The sequence below is a fragment of the Sinohyriopsis cumingii genome, chromosome 3, assembly GCF_028554795.1.
Source record: "Sinohyriopsis cumingii isolate HCF-2022 chromosome 3, ASM2855479v2, whole genome shotgun sequence".
In the NCBI taxonomy this organism is placed as follows: Eukaryota; Metazoa; Mollusca; class Bivalvia; order Unionida; family Unionidae; genus Sinohyriopsis; species Sinohyriopsis cumingii.
In genome coordinates this window covers 137785429-137800835 of record NC_142963.1, presented here as the reverse complement: position 1 = coordinate 137800835, position 15407 = coordinate 137785429, and the positions used below count along the sequence as shown (strand labels likewise).

The 15407-nt window shown below is 35.0% G+C and overlaps 1 protein-coding gene across 1 annotated transcript in view; it reads left to right on the top strand.

Moving 5' to 3' along the window:
• LOC149803939 (plexin-A1-like) overlaps positions 1-15407 on the top strand; it is a 444256-nt gene that overhangs the window by 258999 nt on the left and 169850 nt on the right. The window contains exon 6 of the mRNA XM_089953750.1: positions 9046-9175. Within this exon, the coding sequence (XP_089809876.1) occupies positions 9046-9175 (130 nt within the window). The remainder of the gene's footprint in view (positions 1-9045; positions 9176-15407) is intronic.

Genomic DNA, 15407 nt, shown 5'->3' with positions numbered 1-15407 from the left:
TTTTAGTGCCAAGGCATTTAACTTCCAAGGCAACTGGAGTAAAGTGCCTTGTCCTGAAACACTGTGGCAGCTGACATAGCCTGGCCATCTTTGTGTTGAGAGTTTGATGTTAACCACTTTGCCACAATGGCTCCTTTCTGATTTCTTTAAAGTTTTGAATCTCTTCATAATATTTCAGACTTTGTTACTGTCATATGCAGTGAGATATTTGTGGACTTGTTACTGTCGTATACAGTGAGATGTCTTTACATTTATGAATTTGTTACTGTCATATACAGTGAGATATTTGTGCATTTGTGGACTTGTTGCTGTTATATACAGTGAGATATATATGAATTTGTGAACTTGTTACTGTCATATAGAATGAGATATTTGTGTATTTGTAACCTTTGCAAAGCCTCGAGGAACACGTATTCAGCAATTTGTTAAGCTGGGTTTAATGGGGGAGGGGGTAGGACAAATAAAATAGTTAAATATTATGTGCAATGACCAGATGTAGTTAAACAAAAACAAAGCTTAATTTACAGGTACAGTCAATTTCTCTCATCCTTTCATTCAGTAGAATATGTTGACTAGACAAATAGTACATAGCATCCCAGTCTTGAAATAGACATTTTGGAGTCCCTTCTCAAGAATCATAATTCTAATTGGAAATTACTGATTTTTTGCAAGTTAGTAAATCTTGGTTAGAAAATACATGTTTGTAAGACAAGGTTTTGACCTGCAAGCAAATTGAATGGATTGTATTTTGATAGGCACACTAACTGGGATTTGTATCATATTAAAAATAGGACAAGATGAAATGAGTTCTTGAAAGCTATGGGGGGAAAAATCATGTCAGATTTGCCCTTCTGATTCTTGTGTATTAATTTTCTGGGAAGATAATGTATAGATATTTTGGAACAACTTGCTGTTTTTCATTTGCTTTAACATTGTCACTAAACTGAGTTTTTATATGCCATCCTAAAATGTTACGGCACTGTGACATTCATCAGTCTTTACATCCATCTATTAATATATCCCATTTCTGCACCATTACTTTAGGTTTTAACCAGATAAACTTGATGGAGGCTTGCACGTGGAGTAAGTAAGAAAGCCATTGTTACTGGGGTAAAAAAGTCTAAGGTCAAGATCACTGACTGCGAAAAGAAAAATAGTTTCCGTACAAAATCTTGTTTAGCATCACAAATCTTGACTAATCATTGTGGCTTCCTAGCACTTGTAGATTAAAAAATGAAAAATGGTTCACCACAGACTGGTTAGTTCTTAACCATATACCTTATCCAAATTTTGTGAATTGATAATAATTTGGGTAAGAATGAAGCCTGTTGATTTTGGGGTCAGAGGTCAAGGTTTGTATGACTGAAAGAAGGAAAATAGTGTGGCATGATAACATCTGTTGTAGACATTCTACCTTGGTGAGAATTCTGAGTTGGCCAGAAGTTTGAGAAAGGCTGCACTTCAGGTGAGAAGGAGATCAATTGATTTTGGGGTCAAATTTGAGGACATAAAAGAATAATCGATTTTGCATAAGAACATTTGTTCTAGAGCAAGTTCCTTGACCTGTCTTAAAGATGGCTGGCATTTAAAATGGAAAAATAAAACATTACACTCAGTTTATTTTGATTCTGCATTCCTGATATAAAGTCAAGGTCATTAAGACTTTTTGGTTAATAATCTCAAGTCAACTGTGTCCGGCTAGTGTCTGCATTGACTGTTAAACATGGAGTAGGCATAGAATGAACCATTCATGGTGTTTAGAGATTTTCACCTTGACAATTCAGTCACACATAACATTTTATATTCATTTAGTTGCAAACAAGAAACTTGTATATTCGTCAACCACAGTGTTTAAATATGCTATGAAAATATATGACTGATCATATTTTTATAGATGCTCCATCTTCTGGTCAATTATATGTACAATATACACTTGCTGATAATTTTATATATGGTATGCATAGCAGTATGTACAATATACACTTGCTGATAATTGTATATATGGTATGCATAGTGGTATGTACAATATACACTTGCTGATAATTTTATATATGGTATGCATAGCAGTATGTACAATATACACTTGCTGATAATTGTATATATGGTATGCATAGTGGTATGTACAATATACACTTGCTGATAATTGTATATATGGTATGCATAGCGGTATGTACAATATACACTTGCTGAATATACACTTGCTAATAACTGTATATATGGTATGCATAGTGGTATGTACAATATACACTTGCTGATAATTTTATCTCTGGTATGCATAGTGGTATGTACAATATACACTTGCTGATAATTTTATCTATGGTAATGATAGCAGTATGTACAGCATAAACTTGCTGATAATTTTATCTATGGTATGCATAGTGGTATGTACAATATACACTTGCTGATTATTTTATCTATGGTATGCATAGCGGTATGTACAGTATACACTTGCTGATAATTTTATCTATGGTATGCATAGCAGCATGTACAATATACACTTGCTGATAATTTTATCTATGGTATGCATAGTGGTATGTACAATATACACTTTATGGTATGCATAGTGGTACATATGTACAATATACACTTTCTGATAATTTAACTATGGTATGCATAGTTGTACATATGTACAATATACACTTGCTGATAATTTTATCTATGGTATGCATAGTGGTATGTACAATATACACTTTATGGTATGCATAGTGGTACATATGTACAATATACACTTTCTGATAATTTAACTATGGTATGCATAGTTGTACATATGTACAATATACACTTGCTGATAATTTTATCTATGGTATGCATAGTGGTATGTACAATATACACTTGCTGATAAAATATCCCTATTTGGGGCAAAAATGGCACAGATTCTTCTCATGTGACTGTGCTCTCATTATCAGTCACTCATTTCATTGTTTGAGCCAGGAGATTACTGCCCAACAAAGTGGCTGCGTTTTGGGTACAATTTTTTATGTTTGGCTTACTAGTCAACAGAAATCACCCTACTCACTCAGATATTTTTGCCTGCTTGCATTTGGCTAATATGCAAGTCTTGTTTTGTGTTTGGCTTATAAGTAAAAGGTTAATGTCTTGATTTAGATATGACCCCATCTGTATAATTAATTTTTTTTCAGAGGGTGGGGGGAATCTGAGACTGGTATTGATGTTACATATGGTTTGCATAAAAAAATTTTAATATTGACACATTGAATTATAGAAGACAGTTTCATTTCTGTCCAATTATTACTTTAATAGGAAATTTAGTGTTTGTAAAACAATGTAATAAAGCATATTCTTTAATGTTTTACAGTAAAAATGTATTCCTGTACTTAATTAGTACATTGCTTAAGATGAAACGTTTATTGTTAGCATGGATTTGCATCTCTTTTTCTGGTGGCATTGGAAATCCTACGAGCCTGTGTTAAAGTGTTTGCCTAGCAGGTCATGTAGTGGGTGTACATGATGACATAGAATTGAGACTTGAGTATTACAGATGATATAATTGTATTACGGATGATATAATTGTATTACGGATGATATAATTGTATTATGGATGATATAATTGTATTACGGATGATACAATTGTATTACGGATGATATAATTGTATTACGGATGATATAATTGTATTACAGATGATATAATTGTATTATGGATGATATAATTGTATTACAGATGATATAATTGTATTACAGATGATATAATTGTATTATGGATGATATAATTGTATTACAGATGATATAATTGTATTACAGATGATATAATTGTATTATGGATGATATAATTGTATTATGGATGATATAATTGTATTACAGATGATATAATTGTATTATGGATGATATAATTGTATTACAGATGATATAATTGTATTACAGATGATATAATTGTATTATGGATGATATAATTGTATTACAGATGATATAATTGTATTATGGATGATATAATTGTATTACAGATGATATAATTGTATTATGGATGATATAATTGTATTACAGATGATATAATTGTATTACAGATGATATAATTGTATTATGGATGATATAATTGTATTACAGATGATATAATTGTATTACAGATGATATAATTGTATTATGGATGATATAATTGTATTACAGATGATATAATTGTATTATGGATGATATAATTGTATTACAGATGATATAATTGTATTATGGATGATATAATTGTATTACAGATGATATAATTGTATTACAGATGATATAATTGTATTATGGATGATATAATTGTATTACAGATGATATAATTGTATTACAGATGATATAATTGTATTATGGATGATATAATTGTATTACAGATGATATAATTGTATTACAGATGATATAATTGTATTATGGATGATATAATTGTATTATGGATGATATAATTGTATTACAGATGATATAATTGTATTACAGATGACATAATTGTATTATGGATGATATAATTGTATTACGGATGATATAATTGTATTATGGATGATATAATTGTATTACGGATGATATAATTGTATTACGGATAATATAATTGTATTACAGATGATATAATTGTATTATGGATGATATAATTGTATTACAGATGATATAATTGTATTATGGATGATATAATTGTATTACAGATGATATAATTGTATTATGGATGATATAATTGTATTACGGATGATATAATTGTATTACGGATGATATAATTGTATTACAGATGATATAATTATATTACAGATGATATAATTGTATTACAGATGATATAATTGTATTACGGATGATATAATTGTATTACAGATGATATAATTGTATTGCGGATGATATAATTGTATTACAGATGATATAATTGTATTATGGATGATATAATTGTATTACAGATGACATAATTGTATTACAGATGATATAATTGTATTACGGATGATATAATTGTATTACGGATGATATAATTGTATTACGGATGATATAATTGTATTACAGATGATATAATTGACCTTCATGCTTAACATGCTTATCATTGAATGACAGATGAATTACATACTTGATTTTGAAAACTGTAATTACCATAGACAGATGAATTAATAGATGATTTTGAAAACTACTTACCCTAGATTCACTTTGGTTTATTTTTAGAGAATGAAAAATGCAAATTTTCATTTGATGGTGATAATGGAGTTTACTTGCTTGGATTACAGGCATCAATCAACTTCATACAGAATGAGAGAGAAGTTGAAGAAAGATCTAGTTTCACAGAAAGTATTTTAATATATACCATGGCTTGATCAGAATGATGGATTTTGAAAACCATTTCAGTGATGTTTAATATTTACTATAACTTTATCAGAATGATTGATGTTGAAAACCATTTCATTTTTTCATTTTATTGCAGGGTGTGAACTAAATGTCCTATATCCATGTTATACAGGTTTTATTGCAGGGTGTGAACTAAATGTCCTATATCCATGTTATACAGGTTTTATTGCAGGATGTGAACTAAATGTCCTATATCCATGTTATACAGGTTTTATTGCAGGATGTGAACTAAATGTCCTATATCCATGTTATACAGGTTTTATTGCAGGGTGTGAACTAAATGTCATATATCCATGTTATACAAGTTTTATTGCAGGGTGTGAACTAAATGTCATATATGCATGTTATACAGGTTTTATTGCAGGGTGTGAACTAAATGTCATATATCCATGTTATACAAGTTTTATTACAGGGTATAAACTTAATGTCATATATCCATGTTATACAGGTTTTATTGCAGGGTGTGAACTAAATGTCATCTATCCATGTTATATAAGTTTTATTACAGGGTATAAACTAAATGTCATATATCCATGTTATACAGGTTTTATTGCAGGGTGTGAACTAAATGTCATATATCCATGTTATACAGGTTTTATTGCAGGGTGTGAACTAAATGTCCTATATCCATGTTATACAGGTTTTATTGCAGGGTGTGAACTAAATGTCCTATATCCATGTTATACAGGTTTTATTGCAGGGTGTGAACTAAATGTCCTATATCCATGTTATACAGGTTTTATTGCAGGGTGTGAACTAAATGTGATATATCCATGTTATACAAGTTTTATTACAGGGTATAAACTAAATGTCATATATCCATGTTATACAGGTTTTATTGCAGGGTGTGAATTAAATGTCATCTATCCATGTTATATAAGTTTTATTACAGGGTATAAACTAAATGTCATATATCCATGTTATACAGGTTTTATTGCAGGGTGTGAACTAAATGTAATATATCCATGTTATACAGGTTTTATTGCAGGGTGTGAACTAAATGTCCTATATCCATGTTATAAAGGTTTCATTGCAGGGTGTGAACTAAATGTCATATATCCATGTTATACAGGTTTTATTGCAGGGTATAAACTAAATGTCATATATCCAAAAGGACCATGTTATACAAGTTTTATTGCAGGGTGTGAACTAAATGTCATATGTCCATGTTTTAAATGTAGGCTGTGTACTTTTACTCAAGTCTTTGGTACTCTTTTGGAATGATATTGAAAAGAAGTATTTTACAATTTCCATTTACTTTTAATGTACTTATCATGCCATGTTATTTCTTACTATTTTTACTCTCTTCCACACCCAAATTTGAGGGTTTTTTTCTTGCAGAAATGCATGGCACACTAACGCAGAATATACTGTCAAACACAAAAACAGCAGTTCAAACCAAAGATGAGACGTTATCAGCCTGCATGTGTAAAATGAATATAAATCATGGTGGCATGAGGTAGTTTTCAATTAAATGTCAGAAGCTGGACATTTCAATATCTGTCTTACAGAGTGGATCAGGAAGAAAGAGAGATGGATGTTGAAGTATTATGTAAATATTGAGCTATGGCTGTTTCCTTCCCCCCTCATATTTGTTTTAATCACCTACCCCCGTTATTTTTGTGACAAGGTGGGGAATCCTCCCATATGATAAAATCCTGGGAGCATTTATGCAAGTCTGGTTTAAGTGTGATGTGTGCCATATTGTTTTTTGTTTTTATCTCCTAGTCACAGGTTCCATTAGGTTCCAGATAATCTTGAAAAGTTTGGGTGTAACTGGTACTATGACTGTAGTGAGAGAGGTTTTGAAGGAGACCAGATGGTTCTATGACTGCCTTGTAGTGGGAGAGGTTTTGAAGGGAGACCAAATGGTTCTGTGACTGCCTTGTAGTGGGAGAGGTTTTGAAGGGAGACCAAATGGTTCTATGACTGCCAGTAGTGGGAGAGGTTTTGAAGGGAGACCAAATGATTCTATGACTGCCTTGTAGTGGGAGAGGTTTTGAAGGGAGACCAAATGGTTCTATGACTGCCTTGTAGTGGGAGAGGTTTTAAAGGGAGACCAACTGGTTCTATGACTGTCTTATGGTAGGAAAGATATTGAAGGAAGTTTAACCATTCAGTGTCTGCCATGTAGTGAGAGAAGTTATGAAAAGGGTGTAACTAGTTTTACGCCAGCCTTGTAGTGGGGGAGGTGTTGAAGGGGATTATCTTGAATAATGTTTTTATATCTGTGAGCTATGCAAAAGGAAAATGTAGTTTTGACTCTATCAAGTTATATAAGCTTTGTCGGAAAAAAACACTGAATACGATATCAGTGCATTTGATAGTCAAAATTCTTGAGAAAAACACTGAATACAATGTCACAGGATTTAACAGAAATAAGTCTCAAGAAAATAGTCAGAAAACCACTAGTATTAACATTCCTAATAACTTAATTTCATTATCTCTTTTGGTCACATGTATTTTAAAATCATCAACATAAATGGTAAATTTTGTTTTATCAGGAGGTGAACATAAACTATTAAGTCCTCAAAACACACTATTTATTTATTGTTAGATTTGTCTGCAGATAACTATCACAAAAAGTTTAAAATTTCCCATATACCGCATTGTGGCTAAACTGGTAATATTCAGACCAAGTGAAAACTATTCAGTTTTGTACTAATTAGTTGGATCAACAAACCACAGTGTATCATTTCATTAAGGTATTAGGAATAATTGATAAACTTTGTAATTACTACTTGATACTTTCTAATTATTGTTTTATAAGTTTTAATTAAAATATCATTATTACACTTGATATAGAAAGGGATGGCTGTTCTTTTCAAAATATTGAGATATCAGCCAAACACTAAACATGGGATCATCCCTTCATTTACTCTACTGTATAGCTGTGATAACCTGTACATCATTTATTTAGACATTTCTTTGAATCAGACAATTGAAATGTCCATGGGATCTCCAATTTGTTTTGTATACACTGTTATTACTCGTGTGTTATCCCACTCAAGATAGCCCACTGGGCTGTCCCTGTTAATAGTGGCCTCCAGGCTATAATGTTAGACATCCAAATAGTATATTTTGACAATACTGGCCCAGTCAAGAGAGGCCACCAGATTACGTTGTCCAACATGAAAATAGTAAATTTTATCAATATTGTCCACCTCATGAGAAAACATTCATAGGATGCACTTTTTTGTCCTTGAAAGGTGAAAAAACCAACTTGTACCATAGCAAGAAATTCATGCTCCCTCCCCCCAAGTAAGATGTGGACTGCCTCCCTATCAATAAAAAGTTGTTTGATGAGAATTTGGGGCCCCTGCTTGTCATGCCCCCCCCCCCCCTTCCAAGGGTTGCCATGTCACTGAGCAAGACCATCACAGTGTTGTCTTTTATCTGTATGATTTCGTTTTGTCCACATTATCCAAGTCTTCTGACATGTTTGTATGTGTCACAAAAGTCTTAAATAAGTGGAACCTGTTACAAAGGACACACAAGGGACTAAGGACAGATTAAAAAATGTAATTGAACAGGTGTCTGTGATATAGAGACATCAGTTAAGACAGATTGTATTGTATGAAGCTTTACCACTTTAAGCTCCATAATACACAGATGTGTTTAGAATACCTCAGTACAACAAAATACTTGATTATAACAAATAACTCCACAAAGCCCCCAGTTGTTTGTGATAGATGGTTTTTCACTAAGATAACCAATTCTGAACTGATTTGTTTTTGGTATTATTTTCTATAGGTGCAGTCACCGTGAGGAATGTGAAAGCTATGAGCAGGATCTAAGATGGCTATCATCAGGCCACGCCTGTATCACTATCACACATGTTGTGCCAGACAAGATACAGAAGGAACATCAGAAAACCACACAGGTAAGGCCTGCACATTTTATTTGACCCCTGCCAGTTGTAGTCATGGGTTAGCCATGCACTAGTTTTGCATCTTACCAGTCCAGGGTTTGATCTCTGGTCTGCAAATTCTATTTGACTTCTGCCAGTGGTATATGGCATATGGGGTTAGTCATACACCTGTCTTGCATCTTTGCAGTCCAGGGTTTGATCTCTGGTTTCAGCATTTCCAAGGGTACTGTTATTTTTGTAAGTTTTCATATCTAAAAAATATAATTATTTGTTTTAGAGTACTAAAAAAAATGTATATTAAAATTATTTTAGTTTGGAATACTGACCATGCACAAAAGATAAAGGGATCAGGTCCTGACAAAGTTTACATGACACATGGTTCTTACTGACCTGTTGGTAAAAGAAGGTACTCAAAAAGGCTCTCATTGTTATTAGAGAGAGACCGAGAGAATATAAAACAGTATTCTGTCTTTGTGTGAGGCTTTGTGTATTCATAGAGGTATTTATTTTTAGCTTTTAGGAGCAAGAGAGAGGTAAGAAAACTGTGTAATCTTTCTGTTTGGTTACACGCCAGTTGTAATCTTTATTGCTTGGTTACACGACAGTTGTAATCTTTATTGGTTGGTTACATGACAGTTGTAATCTTTCTGTTTGGTTACATGACATTTGTAATCTTTGTTTGATTACATGACAGTTGTAATCTTTATTGCTTGGTTGTCACAAAATTGTGTATGATTTATATCAATACGTATATGTGATCAAAAGTGTACTCGGGTTTCGTTGCCACATACAGCGTCACCCGAGGGTGGTTTATTTTTTTCGGCTCTAGTTATTTCTAAATACTGAGCACAACTCAACCCATACTACATGTGCAAATTGCCTGCAGCGAACACCTGTGTACCTAGCTGCGCATATCTGTCACAGCTAGGATACATATAGAGCGAATTCTCTATAAACAAATTACACTACGAGTTTTGTCAGGAAGCTTACCTCTTTACAGGAGCAAATCTCCAGCTGTAGAGGTATTGAAATTTAAGTTTGTATTCTTTATTACTATTCATTTTATATGACAGAACTGTTTCATATATTAGATGTTTTAGAATTTATTCTAAATTCTACAGAGAGTCAATACCTAGGTTATACAACGCCATGATATTAGAAATACTATAGTCTGGTTCGAGTTAGCTATTTGTTGTAACTGAACAGACAAATTGAATTTAATTATACGCTGCATGCATTGAACGATTAATGTAATGGGTAACGAATTCATGTGCACGCATGCGCAACATATATAAATGCAGAAGTACTTAACCGTGTCATATGTACTACACGGTTTAGTTGTTGTAATTTTAGCTGCCTTATATATGATTTGGTGATGTGGAGTCACATAACTCTGTGTGGTTTCTTGTGACATGTATGCTGTGTCTGGTGACGTTGGGTCAGAAGACTGTACTGGTGTTCTCTATGCGAGGGACCAAGGCTTCACGACCATCGGGTCTGTGTTAAATGTGAGGGTTCTCGAGGGATCCTTCAACAGACAGAGGGGTGGACCATGCGTGGGCACTCCTTCGACCATTGACTAGAGTGAGTGGAACCGGAGATACATCTTGGACGTCAAATGGGTGCCATGATATTTATATATATATTACGTGTTCCATGTTGTTGTTATTTTCACTATTGCTATCTGAGCAAAATTACATGCATTCCCATTTCAATATCGTTATATGAACAATACATTCAAAATTACATGCATTCCCATTTCAATATCGTTATATGAGCGATAGATCCATAATTTCATGCAGTCCCATTTCAGTATCGTTATATGAGTGATAGATTCATAAATTATATCATACATATCCCAATATCCCTTGGTGCTTAATAAGACCTTGTTTATATTGGGGATATAGATCATATACTTTTATTTCTTGATCGGTGATAGGACATAATTCATGTTTGTTTAAAATTCCATTTGTTACATTCATGTTTGAGTTTTCTCGTTGAGTTATTTGTTGTTGATAGTTCCATGTTAGGAACTTTTTTCCTTATCTTTTTGTTTATAATGGTGTCAGATTTGTTAATATTTAGTTTGCGTTTATAAATAAACATCTTATTAACGCAGTTGCTTTCGGTGTCTTCACTAATCCAGTCCCAACCCAGCTTCATCTTGTGACAAATGGTATCAGAAGTGGGATTATTGAATTAGGTGGAACAGGGATGTTAGTTTGACTCCGGTAAGATTTTTCAGTTATATGTTCCAGATTGTGACCTTCCTGACAAGAGTAAATTCAGGCAGGTGAGTGAATACCTCACTCATATTCCATTTTATTTGCCATTTGTTTATTTATATATATATATATATATATATATATATATATATATATATATATATATATATATATATATATGTATATATATATATATATATTTGAAGAAGGAATATACGGTTGGTTGGTTCATGTAATCCTAAAATTGTATGTGTTGTATGATAATGCACTTAGGATTGGTGTTCTTATCAACAGTATTTATTATGTCATCACTCAAAGATCCAGTGGAGTTGGGCAAACAGTTTTGGTATGAGGTGGGGGCCCTTAGAAAATTAGTTCAGGAGGAGCAGGCTCAGGAAAGGGATCAAAGGCTAAAGGAGAGAGAACTAGAAAAGCAGGCTGGGGAAGGAAAGATAGCATTTGAAAGGGAAAAGTCAGAACTAGAAAAGCAGGCTGAGGAAAGAAAGGTAGCATTTGAAAGGGAGAAGATGGTATTTGAGAATGAGAAGATAGAGTTGGAGAAGCAGGCAGAGAAGGAAAGGATAGGGTGGGAAAGGGAAGCAGAAAGAGAAAGAATAGAGCAGGTAAGAGAACTTGAGGAAAGCAAGTTAGTTAGAGAGGGAGAAATGAGCAAAGTTAGAAGCCAGAGTTAGAAGACAGGAATATGGAAAAAGAACATAAAAGGAAATTTGAATTATTAGAGGCTAAGAAAGATGGGCAACAAGAGTCAAAGTTAAGAGGACCTAAATTACCCCTTTTTGAAGATGACAAAGATAACTTGGATAGTTATTTACATAGGTTTGAGCAATATGCCACCATCCAGAAGTGGAAAAAGATGATTGGTCGCTCCATCTCAGCACATTACTTAAAGGTAGAGCGCTAGATGTGTATTCACGTCTACCCATGAACGACGCATTGAACTATGACGCGTTAAGAGAGGCACTCCTTAAGAGATACGAGTTGATAGAGCAAGGGTTCCATAAAAAGTTTAAATATAGTAAACCCGAGAAAGGTGAGACATTCACCCAATTTGTCAGTAGGATGGGAAATTATTTCCAGCAGTGGGTTGAATGTGGCATTATACAAAAAAACATTCGAGGGCTTTACCGATTTTTTACTTAGGGACCAGCTGTTCAACACTTGTGGTAAGGAATTGTATTTATTCCTGAGGGAAAAGATCTTAAATAATATCTCTGATATGGCAACCCAGTCAGACCATTTTGCCAAAGCTCGGGGAGGTACCCAGAATGTGATCTCAAGGGATAACAAGGGAGGTAATCAAGATAAAGATCAGAGACCCAGAGAACCCGAGAAACTTGGTACAAATAAAGGTGGAAACTTTCAGTCTGGGAAGGGTACAAATCGTAGGGATAGACAATGTTTCACCTGTAAGGAATGGGGTCACATCATGCCCGATTGTCCGAAAAGGAAGGGGTTTGTCCAGAGGGTCGTGGTTACTATCAACAGCATTGCATGATCAGGAGGAGGTAAGTGCGATGATTTTCCACGTGATATTTCGGCATCAAAAACACGAGTTAGGTATACGAGTCCGCAGCGCCTGTGCAGATCGGTCAGGATGTTATTCAGTTGATTGGCACTTGTCTTTTTCCCGAGGCGAGAGTACTGACTGCTACTGGTACCGCCAACGGGCAAGAAGTCATGGTCTTACGTGACACCAGGTGTACAGGCTTCGTAGTAAAGTGGAGTCTCGTTAGGGATGACCAAATGCTTGGTTGGAAATCCCCGTGCGTGTTATTGGATCAAACGATTGATCATGTTCCCGTCGCGAGAATAGAAATTGAGACACCTTTTCTGACAGGAACCGCGGAACCACTGTTTATGGAAAACCCCATATACGACCTAACTATTAGAAATGTCGAGGGATCCAGACTCTCAACACTTTCTGATTTCCGGTTTCCCATTGTACAAGCGCTCGAAACTAGGGCGAAGGCGCAGGCGGATAAAAAACCGCTACATAAGTTGAAAGTTCTGTAAGCCATGACTGATATCTCGTGCAATGAATTCATGCGTGAGCAAAGGCATGACACGTCCTTGAGCACGACCGCAGAGAGGATCGTATCCGGTACCGCAAAACATTGTAAGGGCAGTGGGAGCTCTAAATTCTTACGTACCAAAGGTTTAATGTATAGAGAATTTACCACGCCACTATAATTAAACTCAACAACAAAAAATTTCCAACTGGTTGTCCCTCAGAAATTCAGGCCACATGTACTGAGAGTGGCACATGAGTCAGTATGGTGGGTCACTTAGGCATGAAAAAAAAAAACAACCGACAGAGTATTATCAGAGTTTTATTGGCCTGGCGTAAATAGTGATGTAGCACAATTCTGTCATTAGTGCGAAGTTTGCCAGAAGACGGTGTCAAAGCGAAGGAATACCAGAGTACCATTAGGTAAAATGCCTCTGATAGATACCCAATTTAAAATGGTAGCTGTCAATATTGTGGGACCCGTATTTTTAATTACAGATCGGAAAAACCGATATATCCTTACTCTAGTAGATTATGCCACCAGACATGATACCCAGACGCCATAGCTTTACCATCAATTGAAACTGAACGTGTAGTCGAGGCACTTGTCGACATGTTAAGCATGGTAGGGGTACCTGAGGAAATTCTCACAGATTGTGGGGTTCAGTTTACCTCAGAACTTATGACAGAAATTAGTAGGTTATTGTCAATTAAGCAGTTGTGCACCACACCGTATCACCCCATGTGTAATGGATTGGTAGAGAGATTTAACGGGACGTTGAAACAAATGCTACATCGGATGTGTGTGGAGAAACCATGAGATTGGGACTGGTATTTGAACACAATTTTATTCACATATCGCGAAGTACCACACAAGAGCTTGGGATTCTCGCTGTTTGAATTGCTATACGGTAGGACAATTCGTGGTCCTATGCGGATTCTGCACGAATTATGGTAGGGTGATGTTGCAGACGGAAAAGTTAAATCCACCTACCAATACATCGTCGACTTATGTGAGAGATTAGAAAGTACGTGTCACACATGGCACACAATGAGCTCACGAAGTTGGGTCACAAGTATGCAAAGTATTACAACCGCGGAACGTGAAGTTGGACATTTGACGTGGGTGATCGAGTGTTGGTGCTACTCCCTACTAGTGAAACAAACTATTGGTCAGTGGAAAGGACCATATGAGGTCAAACATGTCAAGGGTGAAATGGACTACCAAATCGACATGGAAAAGGTTGAGAATATTTCATGTCAATATGTTGAAGTGATACATGGAGAGACCTAATCAGACTGTTGAAAAGGGCATTTTGAACGTTGTGTGTACTGTGGTCATAGAAGATGAGTCGAGTGACGAACCTAAATTAGACTCCAACACAGAGACTCCCCTTGAATACCCCATGGTTTTAGGAAAAGAGGGAATACAGATGGTTAGCGTGTGCCCAGAATTACATGAACGTCAGTGTTGGCTGGTCAAGGAAATTTTGAGTAAGTACCCAGACATATTTACAGATAGACCAGGAAATACTGGATTAATAACACACGAGATAAACTTGAATACCATGGAGCCAATCAGAATTAAGGGATATCCGATACCCATTAATGCATGGGAAAAAATAGATGAAGGCGTAGGTAAAATGTTAGACCTGGGAGTGACTGAACCCTAAAACTCCCCGTATTCTTCCCCCATGGTATTGGTCAGAAAGAATGACAGAACGAATAGTTTTGTATAAACTTTCGACAACTAAATAAAGTCACCGTGTTTGATGCTGAACTGATGCCAGACATGGAGGGTTTGTTTTCAAAATTGGCAGGGCACCAATACATTTCTAAATTAGATCTAACAAAAGGATATTGGCAGGTGCCCATCGCTGAAAATGCCCGCGTATTAACGGCATTCGCGACCCCTAAAGGTCTTTACCAGTTTAAGGTTATACCTTTCGTTCTAGTTAACACCGCTGCGTCGTACGTGCATCTTATGCGA